Source organism: Eschrichtius robustus, chromosome 2 (assembly GCF_028021215.1).
Source record: "Eschrichtius robustus isolate mEscRob2 chromosome 2, mEscRob2.pri, whole genome shotgun sequence".
Classification (NCBI taxonomy): domain Eukaryota; kingdom Metazoa; phylum Chordata; class Mammalia; order Artiodactyla; family Eschrichtiidae; genus Eschrichtius; species Eschrichtius robustus.
Genome location: NC_090825.1, coordinates 171,984,463 through 172,008,396, shown reverse-complemented (window position 1 = coordinate 172,008,396; position 23,934 = coordinate 171,984,463). Strand labels below are relative to the sequence as shown.

At 49.3% G+C, this 23,934-nt stretch overlaps 1 protein-coding gene across 4 annotated transcripts in view; it reads left to right on the top strand.

Moving 5' to 3' along the window:
* The first annotated feature begins 1,410 nt into the window (after positions 1-1,410).
* Positions 1,411-23,934, top strand: part of ILF3 (interleukin enhancer binding factor 3) — a 31,326-nt gene continuing 8,802 nt past the window's right edge. For 2 of the 4 annotated variants that reach the window (XM_068536990.1, XM_068536992.1), the window contains exons 1-17: positions 1,411-1,429; positions 13,646-13,743; positions 14,304-14,533; positions 14,718-14,895; positions 16,878-17,025; positions 18,449-18,540; positions 18,929-19,024; positions 19,660-19,771; positions 20,194-20,291; positions 20,844-20,955; positions 21,060-21,170; positions 21,524-21,723; positions 22,078-22,245; positions 22,698-22,823; positions 22,932-23,108; positions 23,206-23,359; positions 23,508-23,561. In XM_068536990.1, the coding sequence (XP_068393091.1) occupies positions 13,741-13,743; positions 14,304-14,533; positions 14,718-14,895; positions 16,878-17,025; positions 18,449-18,540; positions 18,929-19,024; positions 19,660-19,771; positions 20,194-20,291; positions 20,844-20,955; positions 21,060-21,170; positions 21,524-21,723; positions 22,078-22,245; positions 22,698-22,823; positions 22,932-23,108; positions 23,206-23,359; positions 23,508-23,561 (2,059 nt within the window). In that variant the 5' untranslated portion in view covers positions 1,411-1,429; positions 13,646-13,740. Of the gene's footprint in view, positions 1,430-13,645; positions 13,744-14,303; positions 14,534-14,717; positions 14,896-16,877; positions 17,026-18,448; positions 18,541-18,928; positions 19,025-19,659; positions 19,772-20,193; positions 20,292-20,843; positions 20,956-21,059; positions 21,171-21,523; positions 21,724-22,077; positions 22,246-22,685; positions 22,824-22,931; positions 23,109-23,205; positions 23,360-23,507; positions 23,562-23,934 lie in introns of all 4 variants that reach the window. The other 2 variants (XM_068536989.1, XM_068536991.1) reach the window with 1 other exon arrangement.

Below are 23,934 nucleotides of genomic sequence, written 5' to 3'. Positions count from 1 at the left end.
GAGGCGCACTATTCTTGGTCACACCGGGAGACTCAAACTTAGGGCGACCCTGGATCTTGTATTCTTAACAAATTAGCTGCACCATCCCTACGTTTTTGCAAAGAAAATCCGTTATTAGGCCTTAAGTTTTGAACGACTTCTCGCCTTCTTTAGGAAGGAAACCTTCTGAACTACTCCTTGCTCCAAATCTCGGCAGTGTCTGAATCACAGACTCGCACACGACAACCTGCCTAACAACGACGCCTGTCGAGCACCAACTTGATCCTGACACTGGAGGTGAGTGGGGTTTAGTTTATGCATAGGTTGTACATCGGGGATCTCACGAAGCGCTCGGGAGGATTCAACGACACCAGGCTTGTAAAGAAAAGGCGCTCGGTCCCCGGTAGCTTTACTTATGAAACCTGAGAAGTGGTTGGCCGAGCATCTCTGTCGCAGCCCCAGCTCTCCCACCAGAGACCGTTAAGTCTCCAGTTGGGTCTTTTTCTGGATCGGGCGTCAGTTTCTCCATCTGTGAATGGACGACTGGAAGATCCCGACCAACTCGGTTCTGCCCTTCAGAAGCTCGGCAATCCGGCTGGGCGCTACACCGGATAAAGTTTTAACACCAAAGACCCCGGGCGCGCGCTGGCACCAGTCCCAGGGCAGCAGCGAAGAGCTCGGCCCGCCCGTTCCTCGCACACGCACCTCGAGTCTGCTCTGCCTCTCGCAGGAGATGCGCACAGTGGGGAGGAAGTTCCGCGGGAATCCCTCGATTGGAGGCCGAACCTCCTCTACAGAGAACAAGCCACTATGAGTACGCTCACGCGCAAGCTTCTAAGACCCGTTTCCGCCAACGTACTTCAACGAGTGTAAGATGGCGTCCGCGCAGGCGCGTGAACTAGTAGCCGCAGAGAGAGACTCAGCCGCTCGCCCTGCCTCACGTGGTAATGGCCTCTCAAAAACCGCCATTGAAAAAAAGAGCCGCGATGTTGTCACATGACGCAGGCCTACCAATACGACAACGGGAAGGCGCCAAGGTCCTTGTCACGTGACCAAGGAGAACGCTGAATTTGCCACTGTCACATGATCAAGTAGAGGCGTGGAAAGGGGAGGGAAACGTTCCGACGCCACGTAACGCCTACGGTTCTGTCACGTGACTAGGGCCCGCCTCCTTCTCTCTCTTTGTCCCTCCCTTCCTCTCCGGCTGGGCCTGCGTCGAGCGGCAACGCGGCGGCGAAGGGGCGGGGCTCCGACCGGTCACGTGGTCCCGCACCTCCCCGGCGCGCGTCCGCCTGCTCGCCCCCGGCCCCGGCTCCGGCTCCTCCTCCTCTTCTCGCCATTGCAGTTGGACTCAGCAGCCCGGTGCGCACCGCGTGGCTTTTGGGGCGAGACCCCGGCGGGCTCTGGCAGGAGGGCGGCGGCTGCGGTCGGAGAAGGGGACGCGGACAAGGTAAGAGTCAATGTGGCGGCGGCCGGGCCCGCTCCCGCCTCTCCCCCTCCCCCCGCCCGTCCTCCCACTCAGCGCGGGCTCGGCTGAAGAGTGGGTGACAAGGCCTGAGGCGCCCCGCGCTCCCCGTTTCCGCCCGGTCCTCTCCCCCTGGCGCCTGGCTCATTCCTTCCTTGCCAGCCTTGCTCCCGCGCTCGGCCGTTACTCTCCCCCATTGTGCCGAGGAAACAAAATGGCGGCGGCGAGGGCCCGGTGCGCGCGCATCCGCCCCCCCTCGCGGCCCCTCGGCCGGCGGCGGCGCCTCTCGCGGGGGGTGCGCGCGCACCGGGCCCCCGGCCGCCGCCTCCCCCGAGCCGGGCTTTGTCTGTTGTGGCGCTACGCGCGCACGTGCCGGCAGCACACACCCCCCTCCGGCCGGGAGCATCCTGACCCGCGCTGCGGGGGCGACCCCCCTTCCCATCTGTCCTCCTCTTTGTCCCAGTCCCGCCCCGAGTTCCAGGAGGGTCGCAGGTTCCCGAGGCGGGAAACGTCGCCTCCTTTGTCCTTACGTGGGGCAGAGAGGCAGACCCCCTCCCTGGAACCCCGTCATTATTTGGACTGCAAAGGAGGCTTCATGGGGTTCCCAAATCTCTGGCTACCTAGGCCTCCCCCAGATCAGGAGCCAGATTTGGCGGAGGGTTTAAGCTTTTTTTCTTTTTAATTCAGGTGTTTCATTGATGTTGAATTTTTCTCCAGATTGCTTAGGACTTGGCATTCATTCTCCCCCAAAACTGTGATCTGGTGCGATATTTGAGTGTCCTGCAAGATTGGGACCCAAGGATGAGAGCTTGAAACCCTTTCCCTTTTCTACCTTATTTTCTCAAGTAGTTGAGTGACAGATTCTTGGGGTTGCTCTTGAGGTTCTGTCCCGGGTAATATTCCGCCTGGGAGAATTATTTGGGGTGTACAGTGATCAGCGTGCTCTCCCCCAGTTCACTGTCTAAACCTAGGGAGAGTAAGCCATCTCTTCTCAACATTTCCAAAACTGTTTGAAAGTTGCTTGGGATTCTGCCTAGGGGACCTGATCGATCAGCAAGGAAGCATTGGTTAACCTTTTCCAGACTCAGACATTTCAGTGATTCTGAATCTTTTTATGATTGCTGAGGACTGTGATGTCTTTAAAATGAGTGGTCTGGTTGGCATATTTGGAGTCCATGGGAAAACACAACGTGTCACCCGAAGTTAGGACTGAAATTTACGACTTTAGGCTCTTTTTCTCAGGTATTTGTGGTCTGGAATCTCCACGGATTGCTCACAGTGCTGCCACTGTGCTTTGTGTGTGGTCTCATGGGATGTAGCTACAGCAGCCGCTCAGACTGTGCATGAAATGTGGGAACCAGAGGCTCATTCACAGCTGGAATGGGGGGGAAAAGGCCCCAGGGCACTGGCAGATGCTACTATCCCTGTCACTAGTCCTGGGGTCTTTACCCCTGAGATGTCTCTTGGCCTTGTGGACAGCTCCTGGTCCCTGGGATTTGTGAATAGAATCTGTGCAGACCCTAGTGTTGTCTGAATTGATTGGAGGCAGGCAGTTAGTGCCAGGCTTGGCCTTGCTAGCACTGGGCACTGATTTATCAGGGTCTCCCTACCCTGCTGAAGCTTGGGCCAGCCTGGGAATCTCCCTGTTTCTGGAGTGGAGTGGTGCCTAATCATTTGCAGTTTTTCTTTATTTTTTCCTGATTGAACTTGTCCAGTGCCTGTAGGTAAAAATTCCTTTAACTCCTTCCATTGTACTCGAGGAGATGCCCATATTCCTGGGAGTGAGGAATCTAAGGTTGTCTCTTATTTTTCTTAAATTTTTTTCTTGTCAAAACAAACAAACAAAAAAATATTGGCAGGAGTGGCTGCTAATATACATATATATTATGTATTTTTAATTTTATTTATTTTTTTTGTCTGCGTTGGGTCTTCATTGCAGTGCGCGGGCTTCCTCTAGTTGCGGTGATCGGCGGCTACTCTTCATTGTGGTGCGCGGGCTTCTCATTGTGGTGGCTTTTCTTGAGCACATGCTCTAGGCGCATGGGCTTCAGTGGTTGTGGCTCACGGGCTCTAGAGCGCAGGTTCAGTAGCTGTGGCACACGGGCTTAGTTGCTCTGTGGCATGTGGGATCTTCCCAGACCAGGGCTCGAACCCATGTCCCCTGCATTGGCAGGCGGATTCTTAACCACTGTGCCACCAGGGGAGTCCTGGCTGTTAATATCTTTTTTTTTTCCCCTCAGTTTAAGGAGAACACTTTGGTTTTTTTATTTATTTATTTTTGGCTGCGTTGGGTCTTCGTTGCTGCGCGCAGGCTTTCTCTAGTTGCGTCGAGTGGGGGCTGCTCTTCATTGCGGCGCGCAGGCTTCTCATTGCTGTAGCTTCTCATCGCGGAGCACGGGCTCTAGGTGCGCTGGCTTCAGTAGCTGTGGCTCGCGGGCCATAGCGCACAGGCTCAGTGGTTGTGGCGCACAGGCTTAGTTGCTCCGCAGCATGTGGGATCTTCCCAGACCAGGGCTCGAACCCATGTCCCCTGAATTAGCAGGTGGATTCTTAACCACTGCGCCATCAGGGAAGTCCACTGGCTGTTAATATTCTGATGTCACAAATAATGGTGCTCATGTTCTCCTCGTTAAGTTTGCCAGGTAGGGACAGGTGGAGTTGCTGATGAGGAAAGAGCCTTTTACAAGTCTATAAGCCTCTTCTCTTTGATTAAACATAGGCAGCACTTGTAGGCTTCAGCAGGATGTGGGAGTTGGAAATGTGCTCACTTTTTAAAAATTATTTATTTTTGTCTGCATTGGGTCCTTGCTGCATGTGGGCTTTCTTTTAGTTGCGGCGAGCAGGGACTATTCGTTGCAGTGTGCGGGCTTCTCATTGCAGTGGCTTCTCTTGTTGCGGAGCACGGGCTCTAGGCGTGCGAGTTTCAGTAGTTGTGGCGCATGGGCTCTAGAGCGCAGGCTCAGTAGTTGTGGCGCACGGGCTTAGTTGCTCCGTGGCATGTGGGAATCTTCCCCGACCAGGGCTCGAACTCGTGTCCCCTGCATGGGCAGGCGGATTTTTAACTACTGCGCCACGAGGGAAGCCCTGTGTGCTCACTTTTGAAAAAGGCTTTAGAAGTTTTCTTTGGGCTGAGGCGGCTCCCTCTTATTTACCTTTCTGATCTTTCTCCCCAGTTCCTCCTGATTTCACCTTTTACATCTCAGAGGAATGATTCCTTTCCCCTGGAAACTTGGACTTGCTCTCCTGCTACGTTTTGTCATTAAGTTGCTTAACCTTGTGCAGTCTTGAAAGATGTGTAAGGTGTCACCATCTAGTATTAGCAGGTATGGCCCACAAAATGGTGATATTTGATTTGCATGTTGCTTCGATCGAATATTCTCAGGAGTTAGGATTTTTAGGCTCTGGGTATTGTTGTTATTATTTTAATTAATTAATTAATTTATGGCTGTGTTGGGTCTTCGTTGCTGCGTGCGGGCTTTCTCTAGTTGCAGCAGGCGGGGGCTACTCTTCGTTGCGGTGCACGGGCTTCTCATTTCAGTGGCTTTTCTTGTTGGCGGAGCACAGGCTCTACGTGCGTGGGCTTCAGTAGTTGTGGCTCGTGGGGTCTAGAGCGCAGGCTCAGTAGTTGTGGCGCACGGGTTTAGTTGCTCTGCAGCATGTGGGATCTTCCCGGACCAGGGTTCGAACCTGTGTCCCTTGCATTGGCAAGCGGATTCTTAACCACTGCACCACCAGGGAAGTCCCTCTGTATATTATTATACATTATATTTGATTTTAGCAAAGTCCTGGGCCAGAAAGATTTGATTTCTTTTTCCAGTGGCAGGGTTCGCAATTAGAGTCAAATAGTGGTTTGACGGGAGCCTACACACTGTTGGTTAGTGAAATGGGGTTGCGGCCCTGAAGAGATGAGGTGGACTTTAGTCTTCTGCTGCAGCATTTGACAATTTTGTCTGAAGCCACTAGTTTCCCTCCTACTTTGTTATTTAGGGTAAGTCGGTGCTGCCTCTGTGGTGTTAACAGTGTTACAGAAATAATAATGAAAGCAGGGTAGGCATATATTTGTTGGGGAGGCTTGTCAGTGTGCTGACTTTCTAAAAGAAATTGTTCTTTGCCATTGTTATGTTCTATTAAATCTCTGTGGGATTTTTCCTAGACATCACTTTCTGGGTGATACTATTATAAATAGCAATTGGAAATTCAGTCGGACTTTTTTTTTTAATATTTATTTATTTGGTTATATTGGGTCTTAGTTGCAGCATTTGGGATCTAGTTCCCCGACCAGGGATCGAACCTGGGCCCCCCTGCGTTGGGAGTGCAAAGTCTTAGTCACTGGACCACCAGGGAAGTCCTTCATTCAGACTTTTAACATCAGCTGTTTTCAGATGTTTTGTGAAATGATGTCCAGTTGAAATTTAATTTTTTTCTCTTCTCGTTGAATGTCCACATAATGAAGAAGTTGAAAACGTGGCTCTAGTTTTAACAATAAAATGAGTTTACTGTCCAAGGGATATTTTCTTGTCCATATAAGATCACAAAGGATCATTTACAGAGTTGAATGTGTGTCCTTTTTAGAGTCTGTAAATTTGTTCCAGATTATTTTTTTAATATTAGGTGATTAATGAGAAGAGGTGCTATTGGCAATTTGAGGTTCATGGTAATTTTCCCTGAAACAGCCATTCATATGATTTCCATTAGGACTGTGGTTCAAGCTCAAGGATAAGGTCTTACTGGGATAATCTGCTAGGCCACTTTCTTTTGTGCTGCTTGCCTTTGAACTGATTTCTTTCTTTTATCTGAGTGTGTGGTGTGTGTGTGTAAAGGATGAATGTGGCAAGTTAGGCTTGCTTTTCTTTTCAGTGGTACATTCAGAGCTTTTGCAGGTTAATAATTCTTACTGTGTATTCATAATTCAAAAAAAAAAACAGTCTGAATTTCCCTAATATGGAAATGATAAGCCCGGCCCCATGGCTCATAGTGGCTCTTAATATTTATTTATAACAGTCAAGAACTAGAACCCACCCAGATGTCCTTTAATGGGTGAATGGTTAAACTATGGTACATCCTTATCATGGAATACTAGTTAGCAATAATAAAGAACAAACTGTCAATACACACACAACTTGGATGAATCTTGAGGCAGTTATGCTGGAAGAGACAAGCCAATCCTGAAAAGTTGTATGGTTTACAATTCCATTAATATAACATTCTTGGAATGCTAAAATTACAGAAACCTTAAAAGGATTAGTGGTTGCTAGGGGTTAGGCATTGGGGAGGGGGGACAGTTGGAAGGTGAATGTGACTATAAAGGGCAACAGGAGGGATCCTTGTGACCGCAGCAGTCTGTATCTGATTGCGGTTGTGATATTGTTCTAGAGTTTGCAAGATGTTGCCATTGGGGGAAACTGGGTAGAGTACAGGGGGGATCTCTCTGTTATTTCTTACAGCTGCATGAGAAGCTACAATATCTCAAAATTAAAAAGTTTCATTTGAAAAAGAAACTCTTACCCACTAAAATAATTTAGTTTGTATGTTAATATTTAACATCCTTTGAGAGACAGTCATTTTTTTGTTTTTTTCTTAACTAGAAACTAGTTTTTAAAAAACCTGGGGATTTCCCGGGTGGCTCAGTGGTTAAGAATCCGCTTGCCAATGCAGGGCACTCGGGTTCAATCCCTGGTCCGGGAAGATCCCACATGCTGTGGAGCAGTGAAGCCCGTGCATCACAATTACCGAGCCCATGTGCCACAAGCTAGTGAAGCCCGTGGGCCTAGAGCCTGTGCTCCACAACAAAGAGAATTCACCGCAGTGAGAAGCCCGTGCACCGAAATGAAGAACCCCTGCTCTCTGCAACTAGAGAAAGCCCTCGTGCAGCAACGAAGACCCAACACAGCCAAAAATAAAACCTTTTTGCTGTAATATTGTTTTTTCACAGGCAGATGTTAAAGTATTTCTGTTGGTTCATCCAAGAGTAGCTGAAATTACTCCTTCAGTACATTGCATTTGTAGTTCTACAGCTGATAGAGCATTTTCCCACCTTGTCACCTTTAATCCTTACTGTTTGCGGCTCTGAGGTGTAGGTAAGTGTTTTAATCTCATTTTTGACCCAGCTCTGAAAAGATAAAGTGATTTGTTGGAGGTTCCATAGTGGCCGGGTTGGAAAGCCCAGGTGGGCACAAACCTGGGGCTTCTGTTTCTGAGACCTGTGGCTGTTTCACGGTGTCATTGGGCCTGGAGGCCTGGGTCTCACAGACCAGTTATAGTTCCAGAGCAATTTAGGAAACATCCTGCATTTGCCAGTTACAATATCTTTTTAATTAGTTAACATACTTCATCTCCACCTTTTCATAAGAAAAAAGAATGTTTTAATACTGAACATATAGGAAGAAAATAAGTTTAAAGGACAGTCCTTTCTTCAATTAATTTTATTTTTGGCTTTGTTGGGTCTTGTTTGCTGCACGCGGGCTTTCTCTAGTTGTGGCGAGTGGAGGCTGCTCTTCATTGCGGTGCGCAGGCTTCTCATTGCAGTGGCTTCTCTTGTTGTGGAGCACAGGCTCTAGGCACGCGGGCTTCAGTAGTTGTGGCACATGGGCTCAGTAGTTGTGGCGCACGGGCTTAGGTGCTCCGCGGCATGTGGGCTCTTTCTGGACCAGGGCTAGAACCCATATCCCCTGCGCTGGCAGGCGGATTCTTAACCACTGCGCCACCAGGGAAGTCCCAAGGACTGTCCTTTAAATTGAAAATATTTGTGAACATCTTTATTCCTAACTTTATACCTCCCTATGGACCAGTAAAAACACTGTTGGGGACAGAACTGGGAACCATTGCACTGGACTTAAGATATGTCTTGAATTGAAAAATTTCTCAGAGTGGCATCCATAATCAGATTTTAGATTGGCGTCTTCTGGCTGGGTTGCTTTGTTAAAATTATTTTCCATATATCCTCGATGATGTGAATCTGTAAAAGTTTAAGGAGTCACTTACAAGTTGTATGTGTGTATTATTTCACTTCGCGGTCCAGGATAGGATTATATCTCCAGAGGTCAGGGAACCAGCATTGGGTCCTGTACCTTTTAAAGCCTATTTAGGTCTCTTTAAGAGGAGCATCCAGTTTGGGACCATTCCAGGAGTGACTGGGCCTCTAAGGTTTTGTGAAGTACCCTGGATGGGGGAATTTACTCTGGAAGATAGGTGGGGCCATACCTGTTGGGGTGTTGTCACTACACCTGTTCATTCATTCTACAGACATGTGTTGATCCACACATGCTGACTTGGGAACGTTTTTTTCCCAACAGCAAGTGGTCATGAACGGCATACTCCAGTTAGTGAGAGGTCAGAGAGATGGTCATCTCACCGCATGCTGTGGTTTAAACTTCTATAACTCTGCATGCTCTGGGTGGGCTGGTTTTGAGAACAAAAGAAAGGAACCTGATCCCTGCATGTTAGAACATCCCAAAACCACACAGAGGTTGTTTAAGATCCTGATTCTTCGCTCTTCACTCGTTCTTTTCTTGGACTTCTTTTCAGAGAGGCTGGGCTGGTAAATATCAGGCTTCAGTTGGGCCTGGTTTGAATCCTGAATGAGGTTGCAGGAGCAGCTCTGTGAGCCTTTCAAGGCTTGGGTTTAAAGTTATATTGGCAGGGGGCAGTGGAGTGTTGCATGTATAGGTGGGTATTGTGGGTTTCTTGCCAGCGGTATTCCTCAAAATCTTGAAAAGGAGGTTAAATGAGGTGGACTCTCTGGTATTCAAGACTGGAGCAGCTGGCTTCCAAGAGGCTGATTTGGGTGACAGATCTAGGCTTACACAGAGGCAAGTAAGGCTGGTTTTGTTGCCCTGCAAAGAAGTATTGACTCCAGTTTTTATTATTTATTTATTTTTGGCTTTGCCGCGCAGATTGTGGGATCTCAGTTCCCCAACCAGGGACTGAGCTCTTACCCTCGGCATTGAGAGTACAGAATCCTAACCACTGGACTGCCCGGGAATTCCCGACTTCAGTTTTTACGTGTTTGCTTTAGTTCACAGAATAAGTACTCTTACTCACTTTGTCCCCCTGAATCAAAAGCCATCGCCACTAAGGCTTGGCCTGAGGGAGGAGGGCCAGGGGATGAAAGGATCGCAGATGGGCCAAGGGTGGTGATCAGAGTTAGCCACAGCCCAGTGAGCCTTTAGGGGTCCCTTCTTGGGCCTGCCTCTCAAGTGAGGCAGCCTGCTGGAGCAGAGGCCACAGCCATGCTCCGAGTTTTAGCAGTGAAGACAGCAGATGGAAACCTCGCTGTGGGATGTTTGCTGAAGACAGGAGCATTTGGGGGCGCACACATGTCCTTGAGGGCTTGTGATGGGCTGATGTTTTACACAGTGAATATCTTTTTTTTTTAATGTTTCATTTAATTTTATTTATTTATTTTTGGCTGTGTTGGGTCTTCGTGGCTGCGCGCGGGCTTTCTCTAGTTGTGGCGAGCGGGGGCTACTCTTCGTTGTGGTGCGCGGGCGCTACTCTTCGTTGTGGTGCGCGGGCTTCTCGTTGCGGAGCATGGGCTCTAGTTGTACGGGCTTCAGTAGTTGTGGCATGCGGGCTCAGTAGTTGTGGCTCGAGGGCTCTAGAGCGCAGGCTCAGTAGCTGTGGCGCACGGGCTTAGTTGCTCCGCGGCATGTGGGATCTTCCTGGACCAGGGCTCGAACCTGTGTCCCCCTGCATTGGCAGACGGATTCTTAACCACTGTGCCACCAGGGAAGTCCCATCTGCCATTGACATCTGACTTCAGTTGTGTTTCACATCTCTCTTCATCTCTCTGTTCTTTTCCTCTTTCAGTCCACTTCATTTTATTGAAATATAATTAACAATGTATCTTTACGATGCTTTTCAAAGTAGCAGAAGGTTGTAGTCTTTCCTCTAAATGTTAACTAGAGTCCAGTATTTATTTACATTTTTTTTCTTTTGAAGTAAATGTACAGATCTTGAATATCCAATTCAATGGATTTTGACCAGTGCATGTCCCCACCAATACTACCAAGATGTAGACCATGACCATCACCCCAGAAGGTTTCCAGGACCCCTTCCCAGGTGTTTCCTGCCACCATCCCCCAGAGGCAACCGCTGATGAGTTTTGGCTGTTTTGCTGAGTTCGAGAACTTCATCTGGGTGGAAGCTTTTTTTTTCCTTTTTCTTTTTTGATAGTTGCCCCAAATGTAGCCAGTGGAAGTCCTACAGGTCAGCTCATTTGTCCTTTGGACAAGCCTGCAGTAATCTGTGCATGTTTCCTTGCTTTCTGACACTGCAGTGTGACCCAGGCTCGCCCACCATAGTTGTGCATGAGGTGCTGAATCAACCATTTCTTCCAGGAGCTCCCTTTAGAAGATTTTAGACAATATCAGTCCTACAAAACCCTGAATAAAAAGGTCTTAGTCACCTGGGATCTCAGTTGAAGCTCTGTTATTTTCAAGTCTCTATATTTGATATCTGTGGTGGAGGAAGAATGTAAGATGAAGAGATGGTAAGTGTACAGTGATGCATTGGCTCCGGGCACCATGTTGGATTTGGAGGGAAGGCGTTTCTCCTTTAAGGTACACTCGCTGGCCAGGTCCACAGGAATGGGGGACTTGCGTGCTATGTTCATCACTGTCCCAGCATCTGACTCAGGGCCTGGCACAGGGGAGGTGCATGCTGAATACTTTTGAATAAGTAAATACAGTTTTAAACATCATCCTTCATTATCAGATCGATGAAGTTTCAGTATAGATATGGCCAGGACTGGTGGCTGTTTAACATGGACTCCTCACCAATCAGCTGTGATTTCTGATGGCCTGCCTCTTGTCAGTTTAGAATTGGTTTTCTGAGCTTTGCTTTAAATTTTAGATTACCTGCCGTGGTGGCACTTTTGTAAGAATTCTTGTTTACTGCTCACTTTAAAAAAAAACACAAAAATTATTATGGAAATTTTCAAACATGCACAAATGATCCCAGTATACCCATCCTTATCTTCAGCAGGTATCAGCATTTTCCAGTGTTGGTTTATCCTTTTCCCTTCTCCACTCCCCACCTCACTGGAGTATTTTAGAGCAAATAGCAGGCATGTAGTTTAAGCCATAAATTTATCTTAAATATGTACCTAACAGATAAAGACATTCTTGTCTTTTTTTTTTTTTTTAATAAGGTATTTTATTTATTTATTTTGGCTGCGTTGGGTCTTCGTTGCTGCGCGCGGGCTTTAGTTGCGGCAAGCAGAGGCTACTCTTCGTTGCGGTGCGCGGGCTTCTCATCGCGGTGGCTTCTCTTGTTGCAGAGCACGGGCTCTAGGTGCGCAGGCTCAGTAGTTGTGGCACATGGGCTTAGATGCTCCGCGGCATGTGGGATCTTCCCGGACCAGGGATCGAACTTGGGTCCCCTGCAGTGGCAGATGGATTCTTTTTTTTTTTTTTTTTTTTAATATCTCGTGATCTCACCTATTTTTTTTAAAAAATTATTTATTTATTTATTTGTGGCTGTGTTGGGTCTTCGTTTCTGTACGAGGGCTTTTCTCTAGTTTTGGCAAGCGGGGGCCACTCTTCATCGCGGTGCGCCGGCCTCTCTTGTTGCGGAGCACAGGCTCCAGACGCGCAGGCTCAGTAATTGTGGCTCACGGGCCTAGTTGCTCCACGACATGTGGGATCTTCCCAGACCAGGGCTTGAACCCGTGTCGCCTGCATTGGCAGGCAGATTCTCAGCCACTGCGCCACCAGGGAAGCCCCAAAGACGTTCTTTTCAAACACAACCGTGATATCATTCGTTCCTAACTGAATGAACAATTATTCCTTAATACAGGATGTGCTTTTGCATGTGCTCTGCCCCTACAACAGCCAGTGATGTACATCTTGTGTAGCAGATGTTGGTGCTGTTTTTGCGGGTCTGTGGGATGTATGCTCCATGCTTTCCATAGGTCAACTCATTTAATTTTCACAGTTCCCTTGAAGAGGTAGAGGAGTAGATTCATGTTGCAGGTTAGAAGGAAACTCCAATGAAACTTCAAGGCCACACAGGTAGTGGCCCAGCTGGCAAAGTTTCAGGCCCACATCTTTGCAGAAGCTCCCACTTGGTGACTACCAAGGGCCCAGGCACAGCCAGGAGCTGAGCCCAGGGACTGGTCCTCCACTCTTCCCTTCCCTCCCTCCCATGTCAAGAAGCATTTGACGCCACCTGTCCTTTTGCCTGGCTCTGCAGGGGCATCGCCTGTCATTCCACGCTTAGATTTTCAAGTTCTACTTTGGAACCCTTAAGTTTTCGATGAGATTGCTAGGTAGTCCTGAAGCATTGTGGGAAATTCTTGTTCTGGCTAGTCATGTCGGAGTTTATCCTTGAAGGGGGTGCGTTTCCGAGATGAACCTGCTGCCCTGGCTGGTAACTGGTATGGATCGAAGGGGCTAGCTGTTATGTGGCTGGAGAGAATGGGTGGATTCATCTGTTGCCTATTAAGCTGATGGGGTTTTTTTGGTTGTTTACTCATTTGGAAGATTTCAGTGTGGACCAGACTTTGCATAGAGTGGGAATTGAGTAGGTTGTAGGCAGCATGTTATTTAGAGTCCAAAATTGTAATTATAGCTACGTTTGTCTTGAAGACTTCTGTTGTGTATTTCAGTTGTCTCAACCACTCCAGAATTGAACCCACAGGTGTGTCCACGTGCTGCGGTGGCCACATCCACCTGACGTTTCAGAAGGTTCTTGCCTCTCCAGTTTACAGAAGCCTTTTGAGCCCCTCTGTTTCCTGCTTTCCTTCCATTACCCTCAAGGACCAGAGCTCTTTCCCTCTCTTTTTTTTTTTTTTTTTTCTTTTCCTCTCTTTTTTTCTCCAAATACCAAGATTTTGCTGAACATTTTCACCTGTACCATTTTCTGGAGGCTTGTTAAAAGGTTTATTTTTTATTTGTAAAAATTGGCATACTTATATAAGGATAATGATGAAAAGGGATTTTTTAAAAAGTAAAAATCATCTGAGTGTGGGCCTGAAGTGAGACGCGCCTTCTAGAAACCAGCTGTTTTCATTTTTATGGAATTTTATAATTAGTTGTTTGTACCGTGGCTTAGTGGTTACTTGGAAATAAAGATGTGTCCTGCTGTGTGGACGGACCTCCTTCCTGAGGCAGCGCCGCTTGCATCCTGCTGAATATCTGACTGCTAAGGTTCATCCATCGATGAAATATGTGAAACTAAAAAGATTTTCTGATCTTATAGATAGTTGAAGTATTGATAACACCAAGGAAATCTGTCACAATTTGAAAAGATAAGCAAAAATTTGATTTCCAGACACTACAGAAAAAGAAGTAAAAATGGTAAGAAAGGTTTTTTCTTAATCATAGATACTGTTTCTTCATTCATGTACAAAAATGTTTGTAGTGTTTCCCCAAAGCATTTGATTCTTTTTTGTAAATTGAAGTAGTTGACTTACAATATCATATTGGTTTCAGGTGTACAACAGTAATTTGATACTTATTGTAGATTATATTCCATATAAAGTTTTTATAAAATATTGGCTACCTTCCCCATCCTGTTCATTGTGTCCTTGTAACTTGCTTATTTTATACTTAATAGTTTGTTCCTCTTAATCCCCTTCACTATCTTGCCTCCCCAAAGCATTTGAATCTGTAATCATTTTTCATTGGACTTTTTTCAAGTACATAGTGTAACAATTCTAGTAATACAGAAACGTGTAAAGTAAATGCCCCCATACTCCCACCACCTAGAGAAAGCACAGCTGTTATGTTTGGTTGTCCTTCTCAGGCTTTCAGATATGTTCATATAGTTTTATTTTCATATGCATAATTCTCAGTTGTACATCTTAAAAGATAAGCGTCAAGTTGCATTGTTTTTAACTAATTTTTCACATTTCCAGCGTCCAGTGAGAATTTTTGTGAATGATGATCGCCATGTGATGGCAAAGCATTCTTCCGTTTATCCAACACAAGAGGAGCTGGAGGCAGTCCAGAACATGGTGTCCCACACGGAGCGGGCTCTCAAAGCTGTGTCCGACTGGATCGATGAGCAGGAGAAAGGCAGCGGCGATCACGCCGAGTCCGAGAATATGGATGTGCCCCCAGAGGACGAGACCAAAGAAGGGGCCGGGTAAGTTGGTTTTGTAGGGTGGTGGTTTTTTGTGTGTTTGTTTTGTTTTTTCCTTCCTCCTTTCTAGGGAGACTGGCCAGGGTAGGGTTGAGCACCTCCTTTTCTAAGAAACTCCAGCCTTTCCAGGACCCCTGGGTTCTGGCCAGACGGAATCTCACTGAGCATGTGTTGGGCTGTTCCTCAGGGAGCAGAAGTCAGAGCACGTGACCAGAACCCTGAGGGGCGTGATGCGTGTTGGCCTCGTGGCAAAGGGCCTGCTGCTCAAGGGGGACCTGGACCTGGAGCTGGTGCTGCTGTGTAAGGAGAAGCCCACGACCGCCCTCCTGGACAAGGTGGCTGACAACCTGGCCATCCAGCTCGCTGTGAGTGTGACCGCCACCACTGGGGTTGGAGGGTGGTCAGGGGAAGAGGTGCCCAACCACGCTGTGTGCCAAGAGGCACGCTCCAAACCCAGCCTTGCACCTGCTGTGCTCACACCTTCTGTAGGTAACAGGCAGGACGCTGCAGAGCCACCCAGATGCTCTGGCAGCCAAGAAGGGCCCAGTGCCTGCCATGCACAAGGCTGCACTGTTTTGGGGCCGCACTGGGCATGACCTTCACATCCAGACTCCAGTGATGGATGGGCGGGTGAGTGGATGAATAGGTAGCACAGTTGTTAACTCTTCCTCCCTGACGCAAAGCTGGACATAAAAAAATTTTTTTAACTGATTTATTTGTCTCATTACAAAAGTATTACGTAAATAATAGCCTCTGGCATTTCTTGAGCATTGACTACACCAGACTCTAGGCCAGAAGAGCTCTATCATTTCATCATAATGACTGAGATAGGGCTTTATTTTTATTTTTTATTTTTTTAAACATCTTTATTGAAGTATAATTGCTTTACAATGGTGTGTTAGTTTCTGCTTTATAACAAAGTGAATCAGTTATACATATAAGGGCTTTATTATCTAAGTATTTTCGAAGACGTGGCTGAGGTGTGGGGAGCTCAGTAACTGACCCCACATACCCAGCTGGTGAGGTCTGGGGCTTCAGAACCTCTGAGTGTCACTGCCACTCGGTGCCTCTTCGGGACACATTTACCCTGGATTTAGTGACAGGATAAGCAAAAGAAGAAAGTAAAGACTTCATTTCTTAGACACACTGTTCGTTTTCACGTGTGAAGGTATGTTCTGTCACGTGTGAAGGCACGTACTGTCACGTGTGACTGACAACTGGGGATTCAGGACAGGTCAGAATTGAAATGGTCAGTTAATTTTAATCTTTGTCTATAAAAAGTATATTAAGTGAAGAAAATTAAGTTGACGTAAATATTTCTAAAGGAAAGACAATTTTTGTAAAGAGTATTTAAAGATAGAAAGAATATATTTTTATCAATTTAGCTTAGTGTTTTTTGACTGGGGCAGATTTTGCACCCCAGGGGACATGTGGCAAGTCTAGAGGTAGTTTTAGTTGTCACAGCAGGAGGAGTGGGGTGCTACTGGCATCTCCTAGGTAGAGGCTGGAGATGTTGCTCGAGGTCCTCCAGTGCACAGGACAGCCCTACAACCAAGAGTGATCTGGCCCAGAGCGTCCATAGTGCTGAGGTGGAGAAAAGTCAACTTAGGTTTTCCATAGTGCCTTTGTCCTCCCTGTAATGTGGTATTTACTTTGTTTTTCTTGACAAAAATCAAAAACGCTCGAGTTTTCTTGATGAAGGCATATAAACCGGTATAAAGAAGAAAGCAGAAGTCACAATTGTGAACGTCCTCTTATAGACACGTGCATTTGCAGCAAGTACGTGCTTTTATAGGCGTCATATGATGAAACTATTTTACCGCACACAGTTTTCATCATCCCACGTTCTGTGATAGCTGCTCAGCCTGGTGTGGAAATAGCGGTGGCTGGATGCCCACTCTGTGCTGGGTGCTGTGCTTTCCATGCAGTGTCCGGTTCAAGTCCTCTGCAGCCTTGTGCTGTCGGTCGTGTCACTAAGTCCATTTTACAAATTAGAAACCACAATCTTGATGAGATGAAGTGATTTGTCCAAAGTTACACAACTGCCAAGCAACAAAATGAGGATTCACACCCTCATCTCCTCCCAGACCCTAAACTCTCTTACCATTGGCATTATAAAGCTTCCCGTGAAAATCACTCCTCTAAGTAGTCACCTCCTCCTTGGAGTGCCTGGAAGATGGCCAGAGACCTGTCCAGCAGGAGGGAGGTCCTGAGCCCTAGCTGAAGGCACTGCTGTCAGTCACAGCCCAAGAAACTGGCCTGTCTGCTGTGGTAACCAGGAGCTAAACAGAACTGTCGATAGCCCTGGGGGGGAAAGTGCGTTTGAAAGTTGCATTTTCTTTTGTAGGCTGTTACAGATGACAAGTACGAAATACTCCAATCTGTCGACGATGCCGCGATTGTGATAAAAAACACAAAAGAGCCTCCATTGTCCCTGACCATCCACCTGACATCCCCTGTTGTCAGAGAAGAAATGGAGAAAGTATTAGCTGGAGGTAGGGAGGCTGAGAAAGGCCAGCAGGACACTGGCAACTTGGTGTTCCCTCACGATTCAAACGTGCTATTCAGTTTTAGACTGCTTTGATAAAAGGATAGTGGTGTAGCTTTGACCACCTTTTGCTCTGAGATCACATCTCCCACTCGGTTTCAGTCCTGGGAGTTTGACAAAACGGTTGCACTAAAAGTGAGTAGCACTTTTCCTAGAGGATTGCACCATTTTTGTTTGTCTTAATCCTTGGATGTTCTCATCGGTGTTAAATGTGATTTTTTTCTGTTGAGCCAGTCTCTGGCCTTGGAAAAGCGTGTCCCTGGTGATTATAGGCTTTTTAAATTATGGAAGACAACCAGATGGTTTCTGCATGAGCATCACGTTGGACTTGTGCAAACAGCTTGTGTTGCAGCAGAACCGAGGGCTTCTTCATTTGTCCTCTTCCATTGGCTGCTTTTATCAGTTGCAGTGATTGAAATGCAAAGAGCTGATGCAGAGTTTTGGATAAAGTTTTAAACAATTGAGCGATTTTCAAGTCAAGTGTTTGAACCTCAGACAGTGATAATGCTTTCACGATTCAAAGTCCACCCAGGGCCCCTCATACATCTCTGGGTGGATGTTTTTCAGTCACAACTCTCACACCTCAAAGTAAAGGTGACAGGCCTTATCCAAACCCCTGATGCACAGATGGCGGAAACGACAAACGCTCTGGTTTTGCTGCAGCACAGGCTCACGCTGTGCCCTTGTTGCTGTTCTTTGATTACCTTCGGTTCCGATACCTGATTCACTACCAGAGCCCTTCTAGTTTATCAATTTAGGGACGCTGGACCTTTGACCAACAGGACTCTCTCTGTCAAGGGCTGGGACTAGGGCAGTCCCGCCTGGTGGGTGGAGGTGGTCCCCTTTGCCGTAGACGCCTCAGGGGAAGGCCTGTGGGAAGCAGAGAGGGAGTGCATTTCTACTCCCCGCCCCCCCACCCCCCGCCTATTTTTATTTTTTGGTTTTTGGTTTTTGGTTTTGTTTTTCGTTTTTTGCTAATGAATTTTTTTAGCATAGCTGATTTATTGGGAGATCCTGGGGAGGAAGCAAGGTAATAGTCTCTACTAGAAGATAGGATCCACCTATCTGTCCCCCTCCCCCATGGGATTATTCCTTTTAGAGTAACTTCCCACTTTTGTTTTTGTTTTTCTTATTGTTGTTCTTTGTTTCTTGTTCTTTTGTTTTTTTGGAGGGGGCCTCTGATTTTTACGATCTCCTCTTGGGGCAGAGTTAAATGCACTTGAGCGTCTCCTTCCCTGGTCAAGGGTGGAGATGACTTGAGATTCTGGGAGCCTCAGCTGCCCTTTTAGGAAGCTGCCACATCCCCTTTCCACCTGACAGAAACCCCTTGGTCAAACTGTACCTTGTCTTCTTATTCCATCCATGAATAGAAACGCTATCAGTCAACGATCCCCCGGACGTTCTGGACAGGCAGAAATGCCTTGCTGCCTTGGCGTCCCTCCGACACGCCAAGTGGTTCCAGGTTTGCATTTTGTTCTTCTATTTGTCTTTCGGTAGAGAATTCCTAAGTTTTAAGTTGGCTAATTTTCACCATAAAGTTTCGGTAACATTGAAGAGCACCGTGCTGAACTTAGCGCCTGCAGGCGTGCAGTTGCTAAAGGAGCACGCATAGACAAATTTGACACCCCCAAAGGAGGCTTGTGACTGAGTAGGTGGGTAGCTGCTGCTTTGTGCCAAGAGTAACATCATTCTCGTCCACTCGGTGAAATCGCTGCCGACCACACACTTGATGGTCGTGAACGTTCACCGTTTACCCTTGACAAAGTAGCACCCTGAGACTTGCGTTTTTCATGTTTGCCTGTGTTCAGGGAGGTGCCTTGGTGTGAAGAGCCTGTGCTTTGTTCCTCTAGGCCAGAGCCAACGGGCTGAAGTCGTGTGTCATTGTCATCCGGGTCCTGAGGGACCTGTGCACCCGCGTTCCCACCTGGGGTCCCCTCAGAGGATGGGTAAGGCACCTTTGTAGCTATAGCCACCCTGGGTCATGTGTGCAGAGACCTCCCAGATCCCAAGAATATGTTAATGGTAAACAGGCTGGAGTGGCCCGTCAGGGTGGGTGTGGCCGATACTCCAGTCATAGCTGCTCATTGAGCAACTACTGTGTGCCACACCCTGGGTGGGGATGAGAGCGAGACCAGACTCCCATGGAGGGTACACAGCTCAACCTAGTCAGGGGCCGGCCAGGTGGCACACTTACTATGACGGATTACACTCCGGGAAGACGGTTTTGTAGCTGTTCTTGGACAGGGGTCAGCAAACTGAGGCCCACAGGCCAATTTTGGCTAGTTGCCTGTTTATCTATAGTTAAGAATGCTTTTTATGTTTTTAAATGGCTACATTTTAAGTGTAAGTACCTATGTAACAGCTTCAACTTTGCCTCTTGGCCCACACAGGCTGCCCCTTTAACGTCTGGTCCTTTAAGGAAAAGTTGGTTAAGACCCACTCTAGGTGTCCTGTCTTCGACGCGCGCGCGCGCACATACACACACACACGCGCGCGCGCACACACACACACACGACAACAGCTCCTCAGCATCAGCCAACTCCCTCCTGGACACTGGCTAACTGTCCCTCTTGCCTTTCAGCCCCTCGAGCTTCTCTGTGAGAAGTCCATCGGCACAGCCAACAGACCAATGGGTGCCGGCGAGGCCCTGCGGAGAGTGCTGGAGTGCCTGGCTTCAGGCATCGTGATGCCAGGTTGGGGCCTTGTGCTTTGCAAGTTGCAGGGAAAGGACAGGGATTGAGGCCCTGAGGCCACTTCCTGGCGGGTCCCCTGACCGGGTTAGGGCAGCAGCAGCCCCGTGTCCCCCTAGGGATGAAGCATGTGACTACCCTCTTGCACCATCATATCCAGCCCTGTGCCGGCTCCGCAGCTGTGACTCAGGGCGGATCCGGGGCAGTGGTGACCCACTCCCACGCGAGCTCCACGCTCTGAGATACATGTGGATTATTTCTCTCACAGGCTGGATGCCGAGTGGGTCACCGAGCTCGGTGTGTTTTCCAGAGCTGGGTGTGGATGGGGCGCGGGGGGTAACGCACTTGGTTCCCTCAGCCAGCACAACTCTTCGGAGATGCTAAAAGATAATCCTCTGCATATCTTCCTTGTTTCCTGCCTTCAGATGGTTCTGGCATTTATGACCCTTGTGAAAAAGAAGCCACTGATGCTATTGGGCATCTAGACAGACAGCAACGGGAAGATATCACACAGAGTGCGCAGGTATAGTCATCGCCATTGCCAACGTGAGCCCTTACCCAGTCTGTAATCACTGGCTTCCAGTTCCATTACTGGGTATTCTCAGGGTAGCCACTGGACTCATAGGCTCAGGCTGGGGATTCTGAAGGTCAAGGGATCGTGCCTGATACAGGGTGCCCCAATCTGGGTTGCTTCTTTCCCCTGGCGCCACGCGTGGTTGTCGCCTGCCCCCTCGGCCTGCTCGAGTGCTGTTTTCAGACACCGAGTTCAGCGGGGAGATGTATTTGCTGTGTGGACTGCTCCAGGGGTCCTTCCCTCGCAGGCCCACCACGTGGCTCCGTGTGGCAACCAGTCCCCAGGTTGGGGTCTCCTGTAATCCTCTCGAGGGGGGTGGTCACAGGCTGGCCTTCCCCCACAGCAAGGCTGGGCCCTGGCTGTTGGGGGACCCCTCACTGTTATAGGGGAGACCGTTAGCAACCCCTCAGCTCCCACCCCTTCCAGAAGGCATTAGTGAGAGCACACACGTTGGCTGGGAACACAGGGCGGCTGAGTCAGGTTCCTCTTCCCCTTCTCCAGCACGCTCTGCGACTTGCTGCGTTTGGCCAGCTCCACAAGGTCCTGGGTATGGACCCCCTGCCTTCGAAGATGCCCAAAAAACCAAAGAATGAAAACCCAGTGGACTACACAGGTAAGCATGGCGCAGTGCCCATGCCCAGGCGGGCGGTATCATCGCACGCTCCCAGCAGAGCCCGGACTGGAGTCTCAGCTGCTTCCGTCCTTGTCTCGTTTCAGTTCAAATACCCCCCAGTACCACCTACGCCATTACGCCCATGAAACGCCCAATGGAGGAAGATGGGGAGGAAAAGTCTCCCAGCAAAAAGAAGAAGAAGATTCAGAAGAAAGGTACCAGCATTCATTCATAGTCCTTGTTTTACCCTCCACGTGGCTTCAATTAAGGTTCACCCCAAAGTGAGTGGGATACTTCCTTTTACCTTCTCTTTCTCGGACATGATACTTAAGTCCTTTTAAGAATGGTTAAATAAATACAACATGGGTATGGAACACAAGTGGGGTGCCTCAGCTGGTGACCGCAGGTGTGGTGTGCTCCTGGGAGTGGGGCAGGCAAGGCCTCGGCACGTGTCCCAGTCCCCTGGCCAGTCGTCCACGTCGTGCATCAGGGCGCAGTCAGGAGAGGTTCCCCTGCCCGGTTCAGAATTGACTGACTTTCCAGAGCAACATTGGTGTGTTCTCTCTAGAGGAGAAAGCAGAGCCTCCCCAAGCGATGAACGCCCTGATGAGACTGAACCAGCTCAAGCCAGGGCTGCAGTACAAACTGGTTTCCCAGACCGGTCCAGTTCACGCCCCCATCTTCACCATGTCTGTGGAGGTAGACGGCAACTCATTCGAGGCCTCTGGGCCCTCCAAAAAGACTGCCAAGTTGCACGTGGCTGTTAAGGTGAGGACGGCGGCAGCGTCGTACGACAGCAAACCACTTCCCTCATCTTGCGCCCCTTCAGAGCCATCGTCCCATTTAAGCACGAGGCTAAAGGAGGGCATGCGCATACTGAAATGGTTAGATTTCCGAATGGTAGCCAAGTCACACGTGGCAAGAACGCCATCATCACTGTGGCTGATGGGCAGAGGGCCCCCTAGTGTGGCCGGGCATCGAGGTGGTCTTGGGAGCTACAGGAAAGCTCCTCCAGTTGGCTGGACGCCACCCTAGGCGCTTCTGATTCAGGATCCCGGGTGTGGGAGGGGTTCTGCGTGGTTGAGCCCTCCCTCACTGGGGGCCTGGGTCTCCCTCCTGCAGGTGTTACAGGACATGGGCTTGCCCACGGGTGCCGAAGGCAGAGACTCCAGCAAGGGGGAAGACTCAGCTGAGGAGACAGAGGCGAAGCCAGCCGTGGTGGCCCCGCCACCTGTGGTGGAAGCTGTCTCGACCCCCAGCGCTGCCTTCCCCTCAGATCCCACTGCCGAGGTGAGCACGGGGTGGGTGCTGGAGTGCCCGGCAGGAAGCAGCAGGCGGTCCTGGGTCCCGTGAACCAGGACAGTTCCTGGTCCTCGTTCTCTTACCCCAAGAGTGTGCCTTCCAGTCCAGGGGCCTGTGGAGGGAGTTGGGTGTGAGCTGTTGAGCCATGGCCGAGAGGCCCTTGCTGGTGTTGACCCAACATCTGGGGCTGCACTGGGGTGGCCTGCAGTCGAGGATGTGCCGTTTCCCCGGTAGATGGGGTGTGGGTGGAGGCGGTCCCATTGCTGGGAAGGCCACAGATGATTTCTGGAGACAGGAGTTGCGGGGGCGACAGCAGAGTAAATGGAGCGGAGGGCCTCCTCAGCCATGACGTAGGGGCGGCTGCCGTCCTCCATGTGCTGGAAAGCCCTTAGCTGAGTTTGTTGGTTTTCTTTTCTGTTTTCCCTGAGAACGTAAAACAGCAGGGGCCGATCCTGACCAAGCATGGCAAGAACCCTGTTATGGAACTTAACGAGAAGAGGCGTGGCCTCAAGTATGAGCTCATCTCAGAGACAGGGGGTAGCCATGACAAGCGCTTCGTCATGGAGGTTAGTGGTCCTGGGGGCGGTTCCTGTGGGGGCCTGGAGTCTTTGGAGAGTCCCCCTTGTCCAAAGGGGGGTGTTGGGTCACCCCAGACACGCATGTGTTCTTCCCAGGTCGAGGTGGACGGACAGAAGTTTCAAGGCGCTGGCTCAAACAAAAAGGTGGCCAAAGCATATGCCGCCCTTGCTGCGCTAGAAAAACTGTTCCCCGATGCCCCTCTGGCCCTCGAGGCCAACAAGAAGAAGAGAGCCCCCGTGCCTGTGAGAGGTGGACCGAAATTTGCTGCTAAGGTGAGCGGTCACCCCGGAGCTCTCTGACCTTGGCGTGTATTCTCTGGTGATTCGAATGGGAGGCGAATGTAACCCGTCTGTCTTCTCTCCCGTCCAGCCACATAACCCTGGGTTCGGCATGGGGGGCCCCATGCACAATGAAGTGCCCCCGCCCCCCAATCTCCGAGGACGGGGAAGAGGAGGGAACATCCGAGGTCGAGGGAGAGGGAGAGGCTTTGGTGGCGCCAACCATGGAGGCTACATGAATGCTGGTGAGGACCATTGTCCTGTGCTGTCCCAGTGGGCCCGGCCTGCTCCCTGGAGTGGGTGGGACCCCTGGGGCCAACTGAGATGCCAGAAGAGGCAGGGGGGCTGGCAGACCCACCTCCTGCCCTGGTGACCCTGTCTGTTCCCTTTCAGGCGCCGGGTATGGCAGCTATGGGTATGGAGGCAACTCGGCAACCGCTGGCTACAGTAAGTGTGTGTTTCTCTTTGTCTGAGCTTGGGGAGAAGCTGCAGCTTAGCTCCTGTGGCCTGAGTTAGAGCAGGGTGGCCCAGCAGCAGGAGCCTCCCTGAGGCTTAAGGGCAGCTGGCACCCATTCTCGGTGGTTAGGTCAGGCGGTCCTCCAGCACCCCCCATCCTGCAAAAAGTGTAATTTACTCTTTAAATGTTAATGCACACACTTGTGTGACTTGAAAGTTCATTAAAAGTCAGAATTTTAAATTTCTCTGCTTTAAGCCATGCGAAGCACCAATCCTGTGAATATACTTTTCCTGACAGTGCACAGCTCTTGTCTTGAGAAGGAGCCTTCATTGGGGGGTTACAGGAGCAGAGAAATCTAAAACA